The sequence below is a fragment of the Schistocerca nitens genome, chromosome 10 (genome assembly GCF_023898315.1).
Source record: "Schistocerca nitens isolate TAMUIC-IGC-003100 chromosome 10, iqSchNite1.1, whole genome shotgun sequence".
NCBI lineage: Eukaryota > Metazoa > Arthropoda > Insecta > Orthoptera > Acrididae > Schistocerca > Schistocerca nitens.
Window position 1 is genome coordinate 100,971,127 of NC_064623.1, and position 15,198 is coordinate 100,986,324.

The following is a 15,198-nucleotide window of genomic DNA, read 5'->3' on the forward strand; positions in this document are numbered from 1 at the left end:
AAAATTAGTCTTAATTGTTTTACAACAGTTTATACGCTTTGCCTTCGTACATTTCTACTAATTTCTGGGAAGACACTGATAATTCGCCGTTGAGCACATCCCTCACCACCACACACACACACACACACACACACACACACACACACACACACACACACACACACACACACACACTCAGAAAAACACAGGCACAAATAAAAAAGCCGGCGACACAAATGCGAACACGGTTCGCGAGGACGACGATTCAATCTCGCGCCCGGCCGTCCTGATTTAGGTTTTCCGTGATTTCCCTAAATCGCTCCAGGAAAATGCCGGGATGGTTCATTGAAAAGGCACGGCCGACTTCCTTCCCTGTCCTTCCCTAATCCTATGAGACCGATGACCTCGCTGTCTGGTCTCCTCCCCGAAACAACCCAACTCCAACCCAAAGAGCTGCTGCTGAACATGGCGACTCACATTCGAACATGACAACACAAAAGACAACATGCATGCACCCCGCTCCCCCCTCCCCTCCCCTCCCACGCACACACACAGAGATACTTTTACAATGAGCGAACTGTTGCAGCGAGGAGGAACTGAACTCCCTGACGCCCAGTCACCGGGACCTGCTGGGTGGCAGCACCACAGACCTCTCCAAGCTCGGCCACGACCCCATCGAGCCGGCGGCCGGCGCCGCAGACGAAGCGGAGGAAGTCAGCTGCTTCGCGGAGGACCCGTTCGACACCTCCGTGGTAGAGCGCGTCGCAGCACCGGGCAAGGCGGAGCTGCGCTACCTGGAGGAGGAGCTGCTGGGAGGCGTCACTGCCGCCCCCGAGCGCCGCCTCAGCGACCCCGACTTCGACCCCAGGGCGGCCGAGGACGAAGCGCAGCAGCAAGCCACTGCCGTAGTCAAAGAGGTAAGCAAGGCCCAGCCTTCTACTTCAGGTGCTGGGTGGTTCAAGTGCAAGATGGCAGTTATAAGAGTCGAGGGGCATGAAAGGGAAGCAGTGGTTGGGAAAGGAGTGAGACAGGGTTGTAGCCTCTCCCCGATGTTATTCAATCTGTATATTGAGCAAGCAGTAAAGGAAACAAAAGAAAAATTCGGAGTAGGTATTAAAATTCATGGAGAAGAAGTAAAAACTTTGAGGTTCGCCGATGACATTGTAATTCTGTCAGAGACAGCAAAGGACTTGGAAGAGCAGTTGAACGGAATGGACAGTGTCATTAAACGAGGGTATAAGATGAACATCAACAAAAGCAAAACGAGGATAATGGAATGTAGTCAAATTAAATCGGGTGATGCTGAGGGGATTAGATTAGGAAATGAGACACTTAAAGTAGTAAAGGAGTTTTGCTATTTAGGGAGTAAAATAACTGATGATGGTCGAAGTAGAGAGGATATAAAATGTAGACTGGCAATGGCAAGGAAATCGTTTCTGAAGAAGAGAAATTTGTTAACGTCGAGTATAGATTTAAGTGTCAGGAAGTCGTTTCTTAAAGTATTTGTATGGAGTGTAGCCACGTATGGAAGTGAAACATGGACGATAAATAGTTTGGATAAGAAGAGAATAGAAGCTTTTGAAATGTGGTGCTACAGAAGAATGCTGAAGATTAGATGGGTAGATCACGTAACTAATGAGGAGGTATTGAATAGGATTGGGGAGAAGAGAAGTTTGTGGCACAACGTGACTAGAAGAAGGGATCGGTTGGTAGTTGAGGCATCAAGGGCTCACAAATTTAGCATTGGAGGACAGCGTGGAGGGTAAAAATCGTAGAGGGAGACCAAGAGATGAATACACTAAGCAGATTCAGAAGGATGTAGGTTGCAGTAGGTACTGGGAGATGAAGAAGCTTGCACAGGATAGAGTAGCATGGAGAGCTGCATCAAACCAGTCTCAGGACTGAATACCACAACAACAACAACAACGTGGCATTGCGTGCAAGACAACCATATATAAATGTTTCCACATGTCTTGGATAGGAATAGGCCATGGAAAGAAGAGGTCAAAAGAGTGAGAAAGGTATAATGTTGATCTTGTTACAGACTGCCGCTTACTCAATTTGTTGAATATCGGCACCGCAGACATTCACGAGGCCAAACTTGGAACTCATTTTTTACCAGCTTAAATCGGTTCTACATTAACACATTCCCATGTATGTAATATTAAAACTGTGTGCCGGACCGAGACTCCTACTCGGGATCTTGGCCTTTCGTGAGCAAGTGATCTACCAACTTAACCAAGCATGAGTGACAACCCGTCCTCACAGCTTTACTTCCATCAGTACCTCATCTCCTACCTTCAAGACATAACAGAAGCTTGGCTGTGAAACTTGCAAGACAAGCCCTCCTGTATGAAACGATAATGTGGAAATGCGGCTTAAACACGGCCTGGGGGATGTTAGTAGAATAAGATTTTCACTCTGCAGCAATGTGCTGCTACGGAACTTCTTGCCAAACAGCACCGGGACTCGAAGTCGGGGCGAGCCCACTTTCAGGAGTGCTACTCTTTCGAAGGTGTGTTTCTGTGAAGTTCGAAAGGTAGGATATGAGGTGCTGCCGGAAGTAAAGCCGCGAGGACAGGTCGTGAGTTGTGTTTGGGTAGCTCAGTCAGTCAGTAGAGCGCTTGCTCTCGAAAGGAAAAGATCCCGAGTTCGAGTCTTCATCCAATACACAGTTTTAAACCGCCAGAAAGTTTAATATCAATGTCACTGCGAACTGAAAATTTCATTTACACATCTACCACGTTTCACGGCCATACTACACCGGGGAGCGAAAGAAACTGGTACACCTACCTTATATCGTGTAGGGCTCCCGCGCGCACGCAGAACTGCCGCAACACGACGTGGCATGGACTCCACTAATGTCTGAAGTAGTGCTGGAAGGAACTGACACTATGAATCCTACGGAACTGTCCATATATCCGTAAGAGTACGAGGGGTTGGAGATCTCTTCTAAACGGCACGTTGCAAGGCATCCCAGGTATGCTCAATAATGTTTGTGCCTGGGGAGTTAGGGGGCCATTGGAAGTGTTGAAACTCAGAAGTATGTTCCTGGAGCCCTGCATATAGGAAGCAGATACGATTAGTGATATTGCCTGTTTTGTACATAAACCACGATTGTTACAGTGTCATGCGGAAAACAGTTTTCATGTGAAGAGAAAGCAAAAATTGGTCCTTACACGAAAATGGGACACTCCAGTTGTCAAATTCCCATGAAGTTGAACTGTTCAAATACAGTTCGTTAGACTGGGAGCACGATATGGACAGAACGGAAAATATGGGAAAAGTAGAATATTTCAGGCATCGAAACTCTTAATTTCGCGCAAATCAAGGGCCACAAACGGTTATTCGCGTCAACTTGTTGCTGATTTAGAGTTGACAGTAATTTCCATACGCGAAGGACATATTTCGTCAAATGACAAACATCCTCCAGCCAAGAAGCGTCTGATATACAGTCACCAAAAACTCGAAATCGTGTACGTATTGTTACACATCTCATCAGTAACGTCTATAGAATGCCTTGTCCTCTGAACACACCCAAGAAGCGTCTGCAAGGAGCCTGCTCCAACATACAAACATAAATTGTCTAATGTGAAACTTCCTGGCAGATTAAAACTGTGTGCCCGACCGAGACTCGAACTCAGGACCTTTGCCTTTCGCGGGCAAGTGCTCTACCAACTGAGCTACCGAATACGACTCACGCCCGGTACTCACAGCTTTACTTCTGCCAGTACCTCGTCTCCTACCTCCCAAACTTTACAGAAGCTCTTCCGCGAACCTTGCAGAACTAGCACTCCTGAAAAAAAGGATATTGCGGAGACATGGCTTAGCCACAGCCTGCAGAGTGAACATCTCATTCTGGAAACATCCCCCAGGCTGTGGCTAAGCCATGTCTCCGCAATATCCTTTCTTTCAGGAGTGCTAGTTTTGCAAGGTTCGCGGAAGAGCTTCTGTAAAGTTTGGAAGGTAGGAGACGAAGTACTGGCAGAAGTAAAGCTGTGAGTACCGGGCGTGAGTCGTGCTTCGGTAGCTCAGTTGGTAGAGCACTTTCCCGCGAAAGGCAAAGGTCCCGAGTTCGAGTCTCGGTCGGGCACACAGTTTTAATGTGCCAGTAAGTTTCATATCAGCGCACACTTCGCTGCAGAGTGAAAATCTCATTCTGAATAAATGGTCTAGATATAAGTTTGCTGAAAACATATGCCATCGGGTTCAGAATGGGATAAAATTATGTTCATTGATGAGAAGGCGTTTAATTTAGATGGTCTGGATAGATTCCAGTTTTATTGGCATGATCTGAGAACAGACCACCAGGTAAGACTGAGCAGGAATTTCAGTAGTGGAAGTGTTACGGTTTTGGCAGGCCACTGCGCTGAAGGTAAATCACGCATTACTTGGCTGAACACTTGAATGCTGACATGTGCGCAGAGATGCTAGAGACAGAACTGATTAGAATGTATGAGGACCTAGCGAACGAAAGTCTAATGTTTCAACAAGATAAAGCGTTTGAAGATGTTTCTGTTACAGACCGTGGTATCAAGATAAAGATATCAATATCTTACCATGGCATGCATGTAGCCCGGATTTGAACCCCGTGGAAAACCTTTGGGGAATATTAGTAAGGAGTCTTTATCAGAATGGAAGGCAATTTGAGTCTGTAAGTGAGCTTAAAAGAGCGACGGAGAAGACTGGGCGACGTTTTCAATGTAAGACCCACAAACCCTAACAATATAAACGCCGAAGGGGATTTTGAGGCAATTAGGAAGAACGGAGACAGGAGGAAGTGCTAACAATGCAGTAACACAACAGGACAGTGAATGCTTTTATACTAATTTCCATCCAGGAAATGCAAATGCCTTATTTTGTTACTTGTACCATGAAAGAAAATATGTAATTCCGTCATGACTGTTTATGTGTTATGTGTATTTATTACTTTCATAATGAATTCGATACACGTTTGCTTCAGACATAATACTAGACTTGTGTCGGAACCTGGCATTTGTACTGATTTTCACTACAGCATACAGGTTGTCTAACAAAAAGTGTCACATATTTTTACATGTGGTAATACTGGTGAAAACAAGGAGACATTTTCCTATTATGATGTGTTCGGAAACCAATATCTGTAGAGATATGGGCGGGTGAAGATTCACAGTGTAAAGCCTCCACTTCATGTACAGATGAGGTGTAATTCACAAGAAACGGCATAGTAAATTACAGCAATGCGCATAAGTGGACAGACGAAAATCCTCGCAAAATCATCTAAGTGAGGCATGAGAATCGCAACAGTATCAATGTAAGCACGGAATTGTCGGTGACACCCGTAGGGCGAAACAGTTTAATGGGTGCCGCGTGTCACCGATTTGTGCACGATGAATCACCAGAGGTAATCAATCTTGCAGGAGTACGACTGTGGTTTGCGCACGATGAGGCAATACCCCATTTTCCACGGATGGCACTACAGTACCTTACTGCAACGTTTGATGGGTGATGAACTGGTCAGGAGGTACGGTAGCGTGGCCATCCCATTCACCGAGTCTCAGTTCGTTAGACTTCCGGCTATGGCTACATTTGGAGACAATGGTGCATGCACAACCCATTGACAATATGGAGACGTTGCATGAGCGTGTGAAGAACGAATGTGATGCAATCCAAATGGAGCCAGGTGTATCACAAGCAGTGCGAGAGTCGCTGCGAAGACTGTCGGAGAGATGTCAGGATGCGTACTAACCGCATGCAGCACTGCCTATAATGCCTACTTTTGCGGAACAGACAGAAGGGACTGAGGAGAAAGATTGTCCCATACACCGACGGATATTGGTTCCCGGACATACAATTAGCAACGGAAAATTACTCCCATTGGAGCACAAAAGTCGAATCTACTGCTGTTTGACTCTGACTGAAAAGTGGGGTACAAGCTGCCTCATTCTTCCTTCCTATGTACCTCTAAAAATTTTCCCAAAAATTTTGGCATACAAATATATTCGTGCTCTTTTTAACATTCAACTCACCTCAAACTCCCACAAGCTACCCTAACTGTAAATTGCTAACACGCACTAGTCCATAGCTGTAAGTCGTTCATACCCACCCTCTCCCGTTAGCCCGTTCTCACTCATTCAGTCCAACTCACTGTCATTATCTCTGAGTGTGTCTGTCACTGACTCCTGTCCCAGCCACAATCCCCTTCATTCTGTCTTCCTCCTCCTCCTCCTCCTCCTCCTCTTCCTACTACTACTACTACTACTACTACTACTACTACTACTACTACCACTACCACCACCACCACCACCTACTCTCACTGTCTACCTCTTGCTCTCTCTTAGTGCTCTCATTCATTCATTCATTCATTCATTCATTCATTCATTCGTTCATTCCCAGACTGTTACTCATCTTACTGTCACTATCTCTCTCTTCCTCGTTGTCATTGTCATCTGTGTCTCATTATCACTGGCTCTCATCCAATTGCACTTTCTATCTCTCTCTATCCTTCTACCACTCTTTTCCCAGGTCTGTTCTGTAACTGTCAACTGCGATACACTGCCACTGTGTTCCTCTCTTTCTCTGACACTGCTGTTGTCTCCTTCGTTCTATCTATTCCGCAACGATTGTATGTCCTCCAGTATCCATTACCTTTCCGTTTCTTTCCCACTACCATTACCTCCACCTCTCAGCTTAATATTTTTTTTTGGAAAAATGTTTAAAGATGCTGAGAAAAGTAGAATGACGCAGTTGGTACCCCATTTTTCAGTCAGTATTTTAAACAGGAGCATATTCGCCTTTCTTGTGCTCCGATAGGAGCAATTTCCTCTGATTCTCTTTTTTTTCCTGCCACTGCAGGGAGTGTCACTCATGTGAAAAGAACTTCTTGGGTCAGTAAAATTTTGATAGTTAAGTGATACTGAAATAATGCAGTACTAAATTTACTCGTCAGACCGAGTTTTAAGTGTACAAAAATTTTGTATGTTCTTCAGTACACCAACATAGGATTCCCAGAACTCTTCTGACGACAACGCAGACAGTTTACAGAATATTTCTGTGTGCTACACCAGTTTACAAACTAAGTTTTGCCTCACATCGGATTTTACGTGCATATTTTACGTGCACGGGCAGGGTGACTTTGAACCTCTGTATCACAGAAACTGATAAAGGTATTAAAAAACATTTTCTACACAGTTAGAGATTGGGATCTTAGGAATATATATGTAATTTTAACATAGTGGCCGCTGATGTCACATTGTTGTCCTGGAGAGGGATTGGTTAGCATAAAATTGGCTGACGTCTTCTCACAGCCACCTCTTCTCTATCGTTCCCTACTGGCGTGCCGGTGCTCCGGCGCTTGACTTTACGCCGTAACGCTGTGCATAGCCGTTTTTGAATCCATAGCCTGGATTTGATATGAAGACATGGGAAAAACATTTTTTTTGGGGGGGGGGAGGAGGGGAGGGGTTTCTAAGGAGCTGTCCATGAAATAATGGTGACTCCATAAGCCCCTTAAGGCCCACCGTAGACCACATAAAAAGAAGAAAAAAAGCGATTTGCTACATTAGCCTAAGGAAGAGGAAGTGTGTAATGTTCATTCTTCAACCCTGTACTGTAGGTTAGTGATGCTAAGATGTGTAAAAATTGACCCTAGTTCAAGTGAAATCCAGAATACTTGGTGCTATATTCCTGTCATCAATGGAACCCAAGGTATGAGCCCCGGAAGAGACCTGTTTCTATGCGCTGCGTTTGACAACGATTAGTTAGCACATGCTGCCACATAGATTCAGATAGGAACTTTCCTTCTACACTGACGGAAAAAAAGTAGAGTAATGGAATTTCTGGAATGCATTTGTCTAGGACACACATTTAAACGATTAACATGACAATAAATGATAATTAATTGAAACCCTCAGCTGCCGACAGGTGTTGTTGATGTGACTCGATGGGAACAGCTGAAAATGTGTGCCCGCACTGGGACTCGAACCCGGGATCTCCTGCTTACAGGGCAGACGCTCTATCCATCCTTTCTTTAAAATCTCATTTCGTTCTATATTGTTCGTTGACTTTGTTCGTGGCGAGCGTCCGATGACACTTGTTCAGGTTGTTCGTTGATCCGGATTCTCTCTTTATCTATTTTCACCAATGACTTTGGAGTATTTACGCTAGATTTTATGCCCAATAATTTCAAAACACCCAGTTTTCTAATTACACCATCATTGAAGCATAAAATAGTATCATAAACACCAAATTTGAGGGTTGTAAGCTGAACAAATAGTTAGATACGTATGTAAAGATACCTTGCTGAAGAAATGTCTTCATGGGAAAACCCACAATTTAAATGAATGTATGAATTCTGTCATTTGGAACCGGTTACCAAAAACTATTTGTTCAGCTTACAACCCTTCTTTCCATTGCATACGGTAATTATCTTTTCTTTCCCACTCCTCTCAGTACTTCATTTTTCACTCTGGCCATCCAGCTTATTCCTTCCATCTTCCACCATGTCCCCGTGTCAAAAGCCCCTACCCATGCTCCATTTTTCTTCCTCAGATTCCACGTTTCAGCACCATACATGAGGACACTCCATTCAAAACATTTTATTAGTCTCTTCCTCAAATCTTTGTCCTCGTTGCTGCAAATAATTCTCCTTTTTCACAAAATGCCTCTTTTGCCTTGCTATAGTGGTTTTTATCTCTGTATTGCTGTTCCAGTCGATTTCTGTCCTACTTCCTACGGATTTAAAGCTGTGCGCATTTTTTCGTATTTCTTCATTAACCTTACCTTTACCCTTCTATTTGTGCCTATTGCTATTAATTTTTTGTTTGTTTGAATCAAGAGGTTGACCATTTTCTTAGAGGCTTTGTGTGCCTAATTTTAAAATACACCCCCCCCCCTCTCTCTCTCTCTCTCTCTCTCTCTCTCTCTCTCTCTCTCTCTCTCTCTCTCTCTCTCCCCCCCTCTGTGTTTTTTCCTCCTAGCGCACCCGCTCCCCCTCGTCGAAATTCGCCCTTGCGTCTCCTCCATATTTGACAAGGTCGTTATTACGTCTTTTGTGCCCATGTTGCGCCTGTTTTACTGACAACATGACTCGTGCATGTGATGTGATTTATATGTACTTGACGATGCTGGTGCTGATTCCGCATTTAACATTTGACCATGCCACTATGGCTGCAGTAGATTAGGACTTTGTTTTTATGAAACGGATCTGATGATGGTCATTAAAGACCGAAACCGGTAATCTGTTAAACAAAAAAGATTTCGACCATAGAGGTAAATTAAATAAACTTACTCCTCTGCCAGATTCTCCTCCATTAGATTTTCCAGCCTTTTATTAATGATTCTTAACATAGCTGTGGCTGTGTGTGAAAGAGGCTAATTGTCCTGTGCTCACTGCGTTTCTTAGTAACGAAATGGATAAAACGATTGTCAATTCCTTAATTCTTCGGATTTTTTTTTTAACACGGTGACTTCTGAAGCCAATATAGGCCACAGCTGTGTACAGTGACACAGATTTCGTTTAGCGAGCTGTGCTCCTGCCAACACCCTGCCTTCTCTCGTTCACTTGTTGGACGGAGGGTGCGCTTGTTGCAGGTGGTGGTAGAAGCGGAGGCCGCAGTCCAGAAGCGGCCTGACCTGCTGGGAGCGGCCACCAAGGTCGTCTCGTTCGACCTGCCCACGCCCTCTGAGCGGCCGGACCTCCTGGCCGTCGAGGAAGACAAGGCGCCCATCGCCAAGCCGCTGACCCCCTACTACCCGGAGCCCAAGACCATCCTAGACGTGAGTACTCTCCTTTGGCTGGCACGAGGGTCTTACTGGACGCTCGTGAGCGAACCCTCGCTACAACTGTCATCTATAGATCTTACACTACGTCTTGAAGCATTCTGACGTCGTTAATTTCCATCATATGGCCTCAGACCGTACACTATCGAATCACACGATGTGGCGAAATATTTATTGATTTTTGAAAAGAAAATATGGATATGGAACTTTATCTGTGGAATTTTTGAAAGGCTTTTTTACGGACTGTATTGACCGGCTTGAATGCGGACAAATTCGATGCTGCGCGAAATTTGCCTGTAATATAATTTACAATTCCGATTAATAATATTTTTGAATTCGACATCATTGTTGATTTATTCAGAGTTCTCACCTTAAACGTACAATTAGTCCTTTTGCCACAATATTACTTCATTAGTCGCTATCGATGTTCTTCTCTTTGTTGACCGTGCATATCTTCCTAAGTCGGCATCGGTTTCCTTCACGAAGACGGTGGAAACAAAGGAATAAAATGCTACGTCGCTTTAAATAATTGTCTTAAAACTTAGATGCTTTTCACTATTTTTTATTCACAAGACAATAAGATTTGCTATGCTCGTCGCACAAATCATAAATACTAACAAGATGGCTACCTTCAGCACACACCAAATTTACGCCAGTGCCCTACTAGGTAACAAGCGAGAGTGTATTTTAACTCCTTCTTGGAGTATGAAACAAAAGAAAATCCAATATGAACATTCCAAAGATTATATTCTACATTCCTCTCAGTTTAATCTTTGGTGCAGACTTTTAGATATTGTATCTCTCTGCGTCGTAATGTTTCATTACAACGTATGTCCATCCTTGTCCTTTATGATGGCTTGAACTCGGCTGGAGACACTTTCATTTAGGTGTCTTCACTGCCGGCCGGAGTGGCCGTGCGGTTCTAGGGTCTTCAGTCTTGAATCGCGCAACCGCTACGGTCGCAAGTTCGAATCCTACCTCGGGCATGGATGTGTGTGATGTGCTTAGGTTAGTTAGGTTTAACTAGTTCTAAGTTCTAGGCTACTGATGACCTCAGAAGTTAAGTCGCATAGTGCTCAGAGCCATTTGAACCAGTTGTCTTCACTGATGTACTAAATGTCTGTGGAGGAGCGGCAGCCCGTCCTTCCTCGGGAGCCGAAACCAGGGAAGGTACTGATGTTGAGTGATCGAAGTCCGTAGCGAAGTCGACGATCTAACCAACCAACATTTTACTCTTGCCGTTAAATAAAGGGAAGTGAAAGGCTATTTATGACTTGTTCCAAGAGTCAAATGACATGAAAGCGTAAGTGGTGGTGGTGGTGGTGGTGGTGGTGGTGGTGGTTAGTAGTAGTGTCGAACAGGTTAGTAGGTTATCCTTCATGATGTAATGGATACAGGGTGATTCATAATAACGGTTAAAGAAATTCCGAAGCGCTGTAGATGACGCTGAGACAAGTAATTTAAGATACATCGGGTGGCAAATGTCGGGAAGTACCCCGAAAAATGAATGAGAAGTGTTGAATATGTGATGGCACCAAATTACATACCTCGTCGCACGTGCAGCGGTTGGGATTGTGCGTGAAGGGATTATTTAGCGATGCAATACTTGAATTCGAGCAAACGGTGCAAATTTCGAACACCTTTTGATAAAAGTGTAAACGTAGAACTTAAAAAAAATTATCGTCCTCGTTGCACTCAAGTAAAATATGTTCTTTTAGAAAAATACTGACTTACGTTAACTGTAGAGGGCTTTACCATTTAGAAATATAGTACAGGTTTCATTCTGTGGTAGGATATTACATTGCAGCCAATATAGTTAGGATGTAAGGAGGGGGGTGGGTAGGGAGGCGCTGTAGGGTTGGTTGAGTGGTTACTTGTTTGGAACTGGTAGATCTTCAAAGTTCTGAAGGAAAAATTTGTTTCTCAGTTCAATTTGGTCATTGAGTAGGTAATCAGGTGCAGTATTTGTGTAGATAAATATTTCAATTTCTTCAAGAAGGTCAAGTATCGTGCTTTTGTTGGCATTATTCAGTACTTTTGTACATACTACTTCTAGGTGGAACAAAAAGAAGCTGCCTTTATCAATATTCCAGATAACTTTAATGTAAGAACAAAAATTAGTCAACAGTTGACTTGAACGTTTGTTCTTGGTTTTTAAATACAAAGTGTACGGTCATACAAACAGCTTTAGTCCATCACAAACGCTATAACTTTTATACATATACCTTTTGCTAAAATGAACAAAATCTATTCTTACTAATATCCCAGATCATGTTAACGTAACAACAGAAATAACTCAACAATTCATTTGAAGATTTGTTATTAATTTAAAACTTTAAAATATAAGGGTCCTAGTAATACAGACAGCTGTATCTCATTGCATATACAATAACTTTGTATTATTGATTCCTGGGCATTCATGTTAATGCCAATCATGATTAAAATATTTATCAACTGCCTGTATTATACGATAATATACAAATAGATATAAGACATCAGATCACCTGAAGTTTGTTCTTGTAGTAATTTACTTACTTATTTTAGTTTGTGCTCTCATGTTATCGCCTGTCTAATTAAAATATTTGCCCTTACATCGACTTTAATACAGAACAAATTACATCTCTGCGCGAAGTAGGGCTACGCCATGTCTTTTTATCAAGATCTTTGTTATAAGCAACAGTTGTAAAGCACATGCTCGATGCTGGCAAAGTCTCGCTGTCAGCGTGTAAATTAATGTAGTTTGTGTGAAAGTGTGTGTAGTGATACAACAACTGGACATGAAAATGGAGGCAGACAGATGAGCACTAACGGAAATAGCCGTGTATACTGTTGCAGTAAGTAAAAACGAAATTTACATCCATATCGACAGATAAGCAGTAGTCATGCCGGTACATTAAAGCGTGTTCCGTCTTTTTGTCATAGAACCAGCACCCAGCATTAAGCTGGAAATAATGATATAACTTCCAGAAACCATCTGAAGATGAACCTGAAAAGGTTCGAAAACCGGTTCATGGAATAAAACATAATCATTCAAAAAAGGGACTGGTCGCAATTTTATATAACTTATTTACGTTCAGTTAAGTCACGATTCTAAAATATCCGTAATGGATGAACTTAAAAAGGTGTTCTTAATTTGTGTTTCTTTCCTTTTGTCCCTTTTTTTAAAAAATATCATTTAGTAAACAAATCGTAGCTCATTCACTAGTATCAACGCAATTCGGAAGCTTACACTCATTTACTTGGGAGGCAACACCGTAGTTTTTTGTTGTAGCGTACTTTGGAATAAATATGCGATTCCACGAGACCAGTAAATAACAAATCTGGTTTCAACGTAGGACTCAACAGCCAACCAGTTGGACATAAACGGTAGGTACACTGACCTAGGTTTCGACGCCTACTATGGGTGTCATCATCAGAGTGAAATGTTGCTAAATCATACAATTACATTGCTTAAAAGAAATAGACAGAATTTGGAGGAGTTATGCACAAGTCAAAAATAAAATAAAACGTTTTATTTTACTATCGATTTTAGTATAGCTGCTCCAAATTTTGACTATCGCTTTTTAACAATGTGGTTTTACGGTTTAGTAACATTTCATTTTGATAAAGACACCACAGTAGGTCTCGAAACCTGGGTCAATGTACCTACCGTTTATGTGCAACCAGATTGCTGTTTAATCCCATGTTGAAGTAGTATACGGTTGGTGAGTAACAGCTATGTTCAAAACTGTAAATAATGAATCTTACCTCTATGTAAACACGTAACTTAATGAAAAAAAAAAAAACTGCCTGGCAGATGCAAGAGTCGAGCCCTGAACTCCAGGCACTAAGGTCGCGCACTTGGACCCAGAGCCACACTGATGTCAATACTTGGGTGGGGTTGGGATAATCAGGTGCGACAGACAGATAAAATCAAGCGTTGTACGTGTGCCTAGGTACGTCATCGGTGAGGTCACATTTCAACATTTGTCATCGACTTTTGGCGTATTTCCCGACATTTGCTATCTCATGTGTCTATCACGTGTCTCAGCGTCATCTACATCGCTTCGGTGGCTTTTAAGCGTTAATAAGAATAACTCTGAACACAGGGTGATTCAGAAACAACTGTACACATTTCACAGGTGTAACATATGCATCGAAGTAAGAGTAAAATGTTAAATAATGTTTTTTTTGTCTGAAACTACTTTATTTCAGAGTTACGCGGTGGAGTCGGGAACACAAGTACAAAACAATAATTCTTCTCAGAAAGCAGCGACACAAAGGCACCCGACATTCAACACACCTACTTACTGCACATGCACTCCAGTACAAGTTCAAAATGATGAGCCGCGCGGGGTAGCCGCCCGGTCTCAGACATCTTGTCACGGTCCGTGCGGCAACCCCGCGTGGGGTAGCCACCCGGTCTCAGACGTCTTGTCACGGTCTGTGCGGCAACCACGCGCGGGGTAGCTGCCCGGACTCAGACGTGTTGTCACGGTCTGTGCGAAAACCCGCGCGGGGTAGCTGCCCGGTCTCAGACGTCTTGTCACGGCCCGCGCGGCAAACCCGCCCGGTCTCAGACGTCTTGTCACGGTCCGTGCGGCAACCCCGCGTGGGGTAGCCACCCGGTCTCAGACGTCTTGTCACGGTCTGTGCGGCAACCCCGCGCGGGGTAGCTGCCCGGTCTCAGACGTGTTGTCACGGTCTGTGCGGCAACCCGCGCGGGGTAGCTGCCCGGTCTCAGACGTCTTGTCACGGCCCGCGCGGCAAACCCGCCCGGTCTCAGACGTCTTGTCACGGTCCGTGCGGCAACCCCGCGTGGGGTAGCCACCCGGTCTCAGACGTCTTGTCACGGTCTGTGCGGCAACCACGCGCGGGGTAGCTGCCCGGTCTCAGACGTGTTGTCACGGTCTGTGTGGCAACCCGCGCGGGGTAGCCACCCGGTCTCAGACGTCTTGTCACGGTCTGTGCGGCAACCCCGCGCGGGGTAGCTGCCCGGTCTCAGACGTGTTGTCACGGTCTGTGCGGCAACCCGCGCGGGGTAGCTGCCCGGTCTCAGACGTCTTGTCACGGCCCGCGCGGCAAACGCGCCCGGTCTCAGACGTCTTGTCACGGTCCGTGCGGCAACCCCGTGTGGGGTAGCCACCCAGTCTCAGACGTCTTGTCACGGTCTGTGCGGCAACCCCGCGCGGGGTAGCTGCCCGGTCTCAGACGTGTTGTCACGGCCCGCGCGGCAAACCTGCGCGGGGTAGCCGCCCAGTCTCAGAACTCTTGTCACAGCCCGTGCGGCAACCCCGCGTTGAAGGTTCACGTCCTCCCTAGGGAATGGGTCTGTGTGTTGTTCATAGCGTAAGTTAAAGTAGTGTGTAAGTCTAGGGACCGATTTTCTTAGCAGTTTGGTCTCATGAGACCTTTCCATAAATTTCCAAAATTTTTCAAAATGATGTCCATAAAGGCGAAGGCAGTGACGTGCCCGACTCT

The 15,198-nt window shown here is 44.5% G+C and overlaps 1 protein-coding gene across 1 annotated transcript in view; it reads left to right on the plus strand.

Annotated features, from left to right (window-relative positions):
- LOC126209912 (uncharacterized) overlaps positions 1-15,198 on the plus strand; it is a 333,249-nt gene that overhangs the window by 115,717 nt on the left and 202,334 nt on the right. The window contains exons 9-10 of the mRNA XM_049939032.1: positions 566-896; positions 9,550-9,735. Coding sequence (XP_049794989.1) covers positions 566-896; positions 9,550-9,735 — 517 coding nt within the window. The remainder of the gene's footprint in view (positions 1-565; positions 897-9,549; positions 9,736-15,198) is intronic.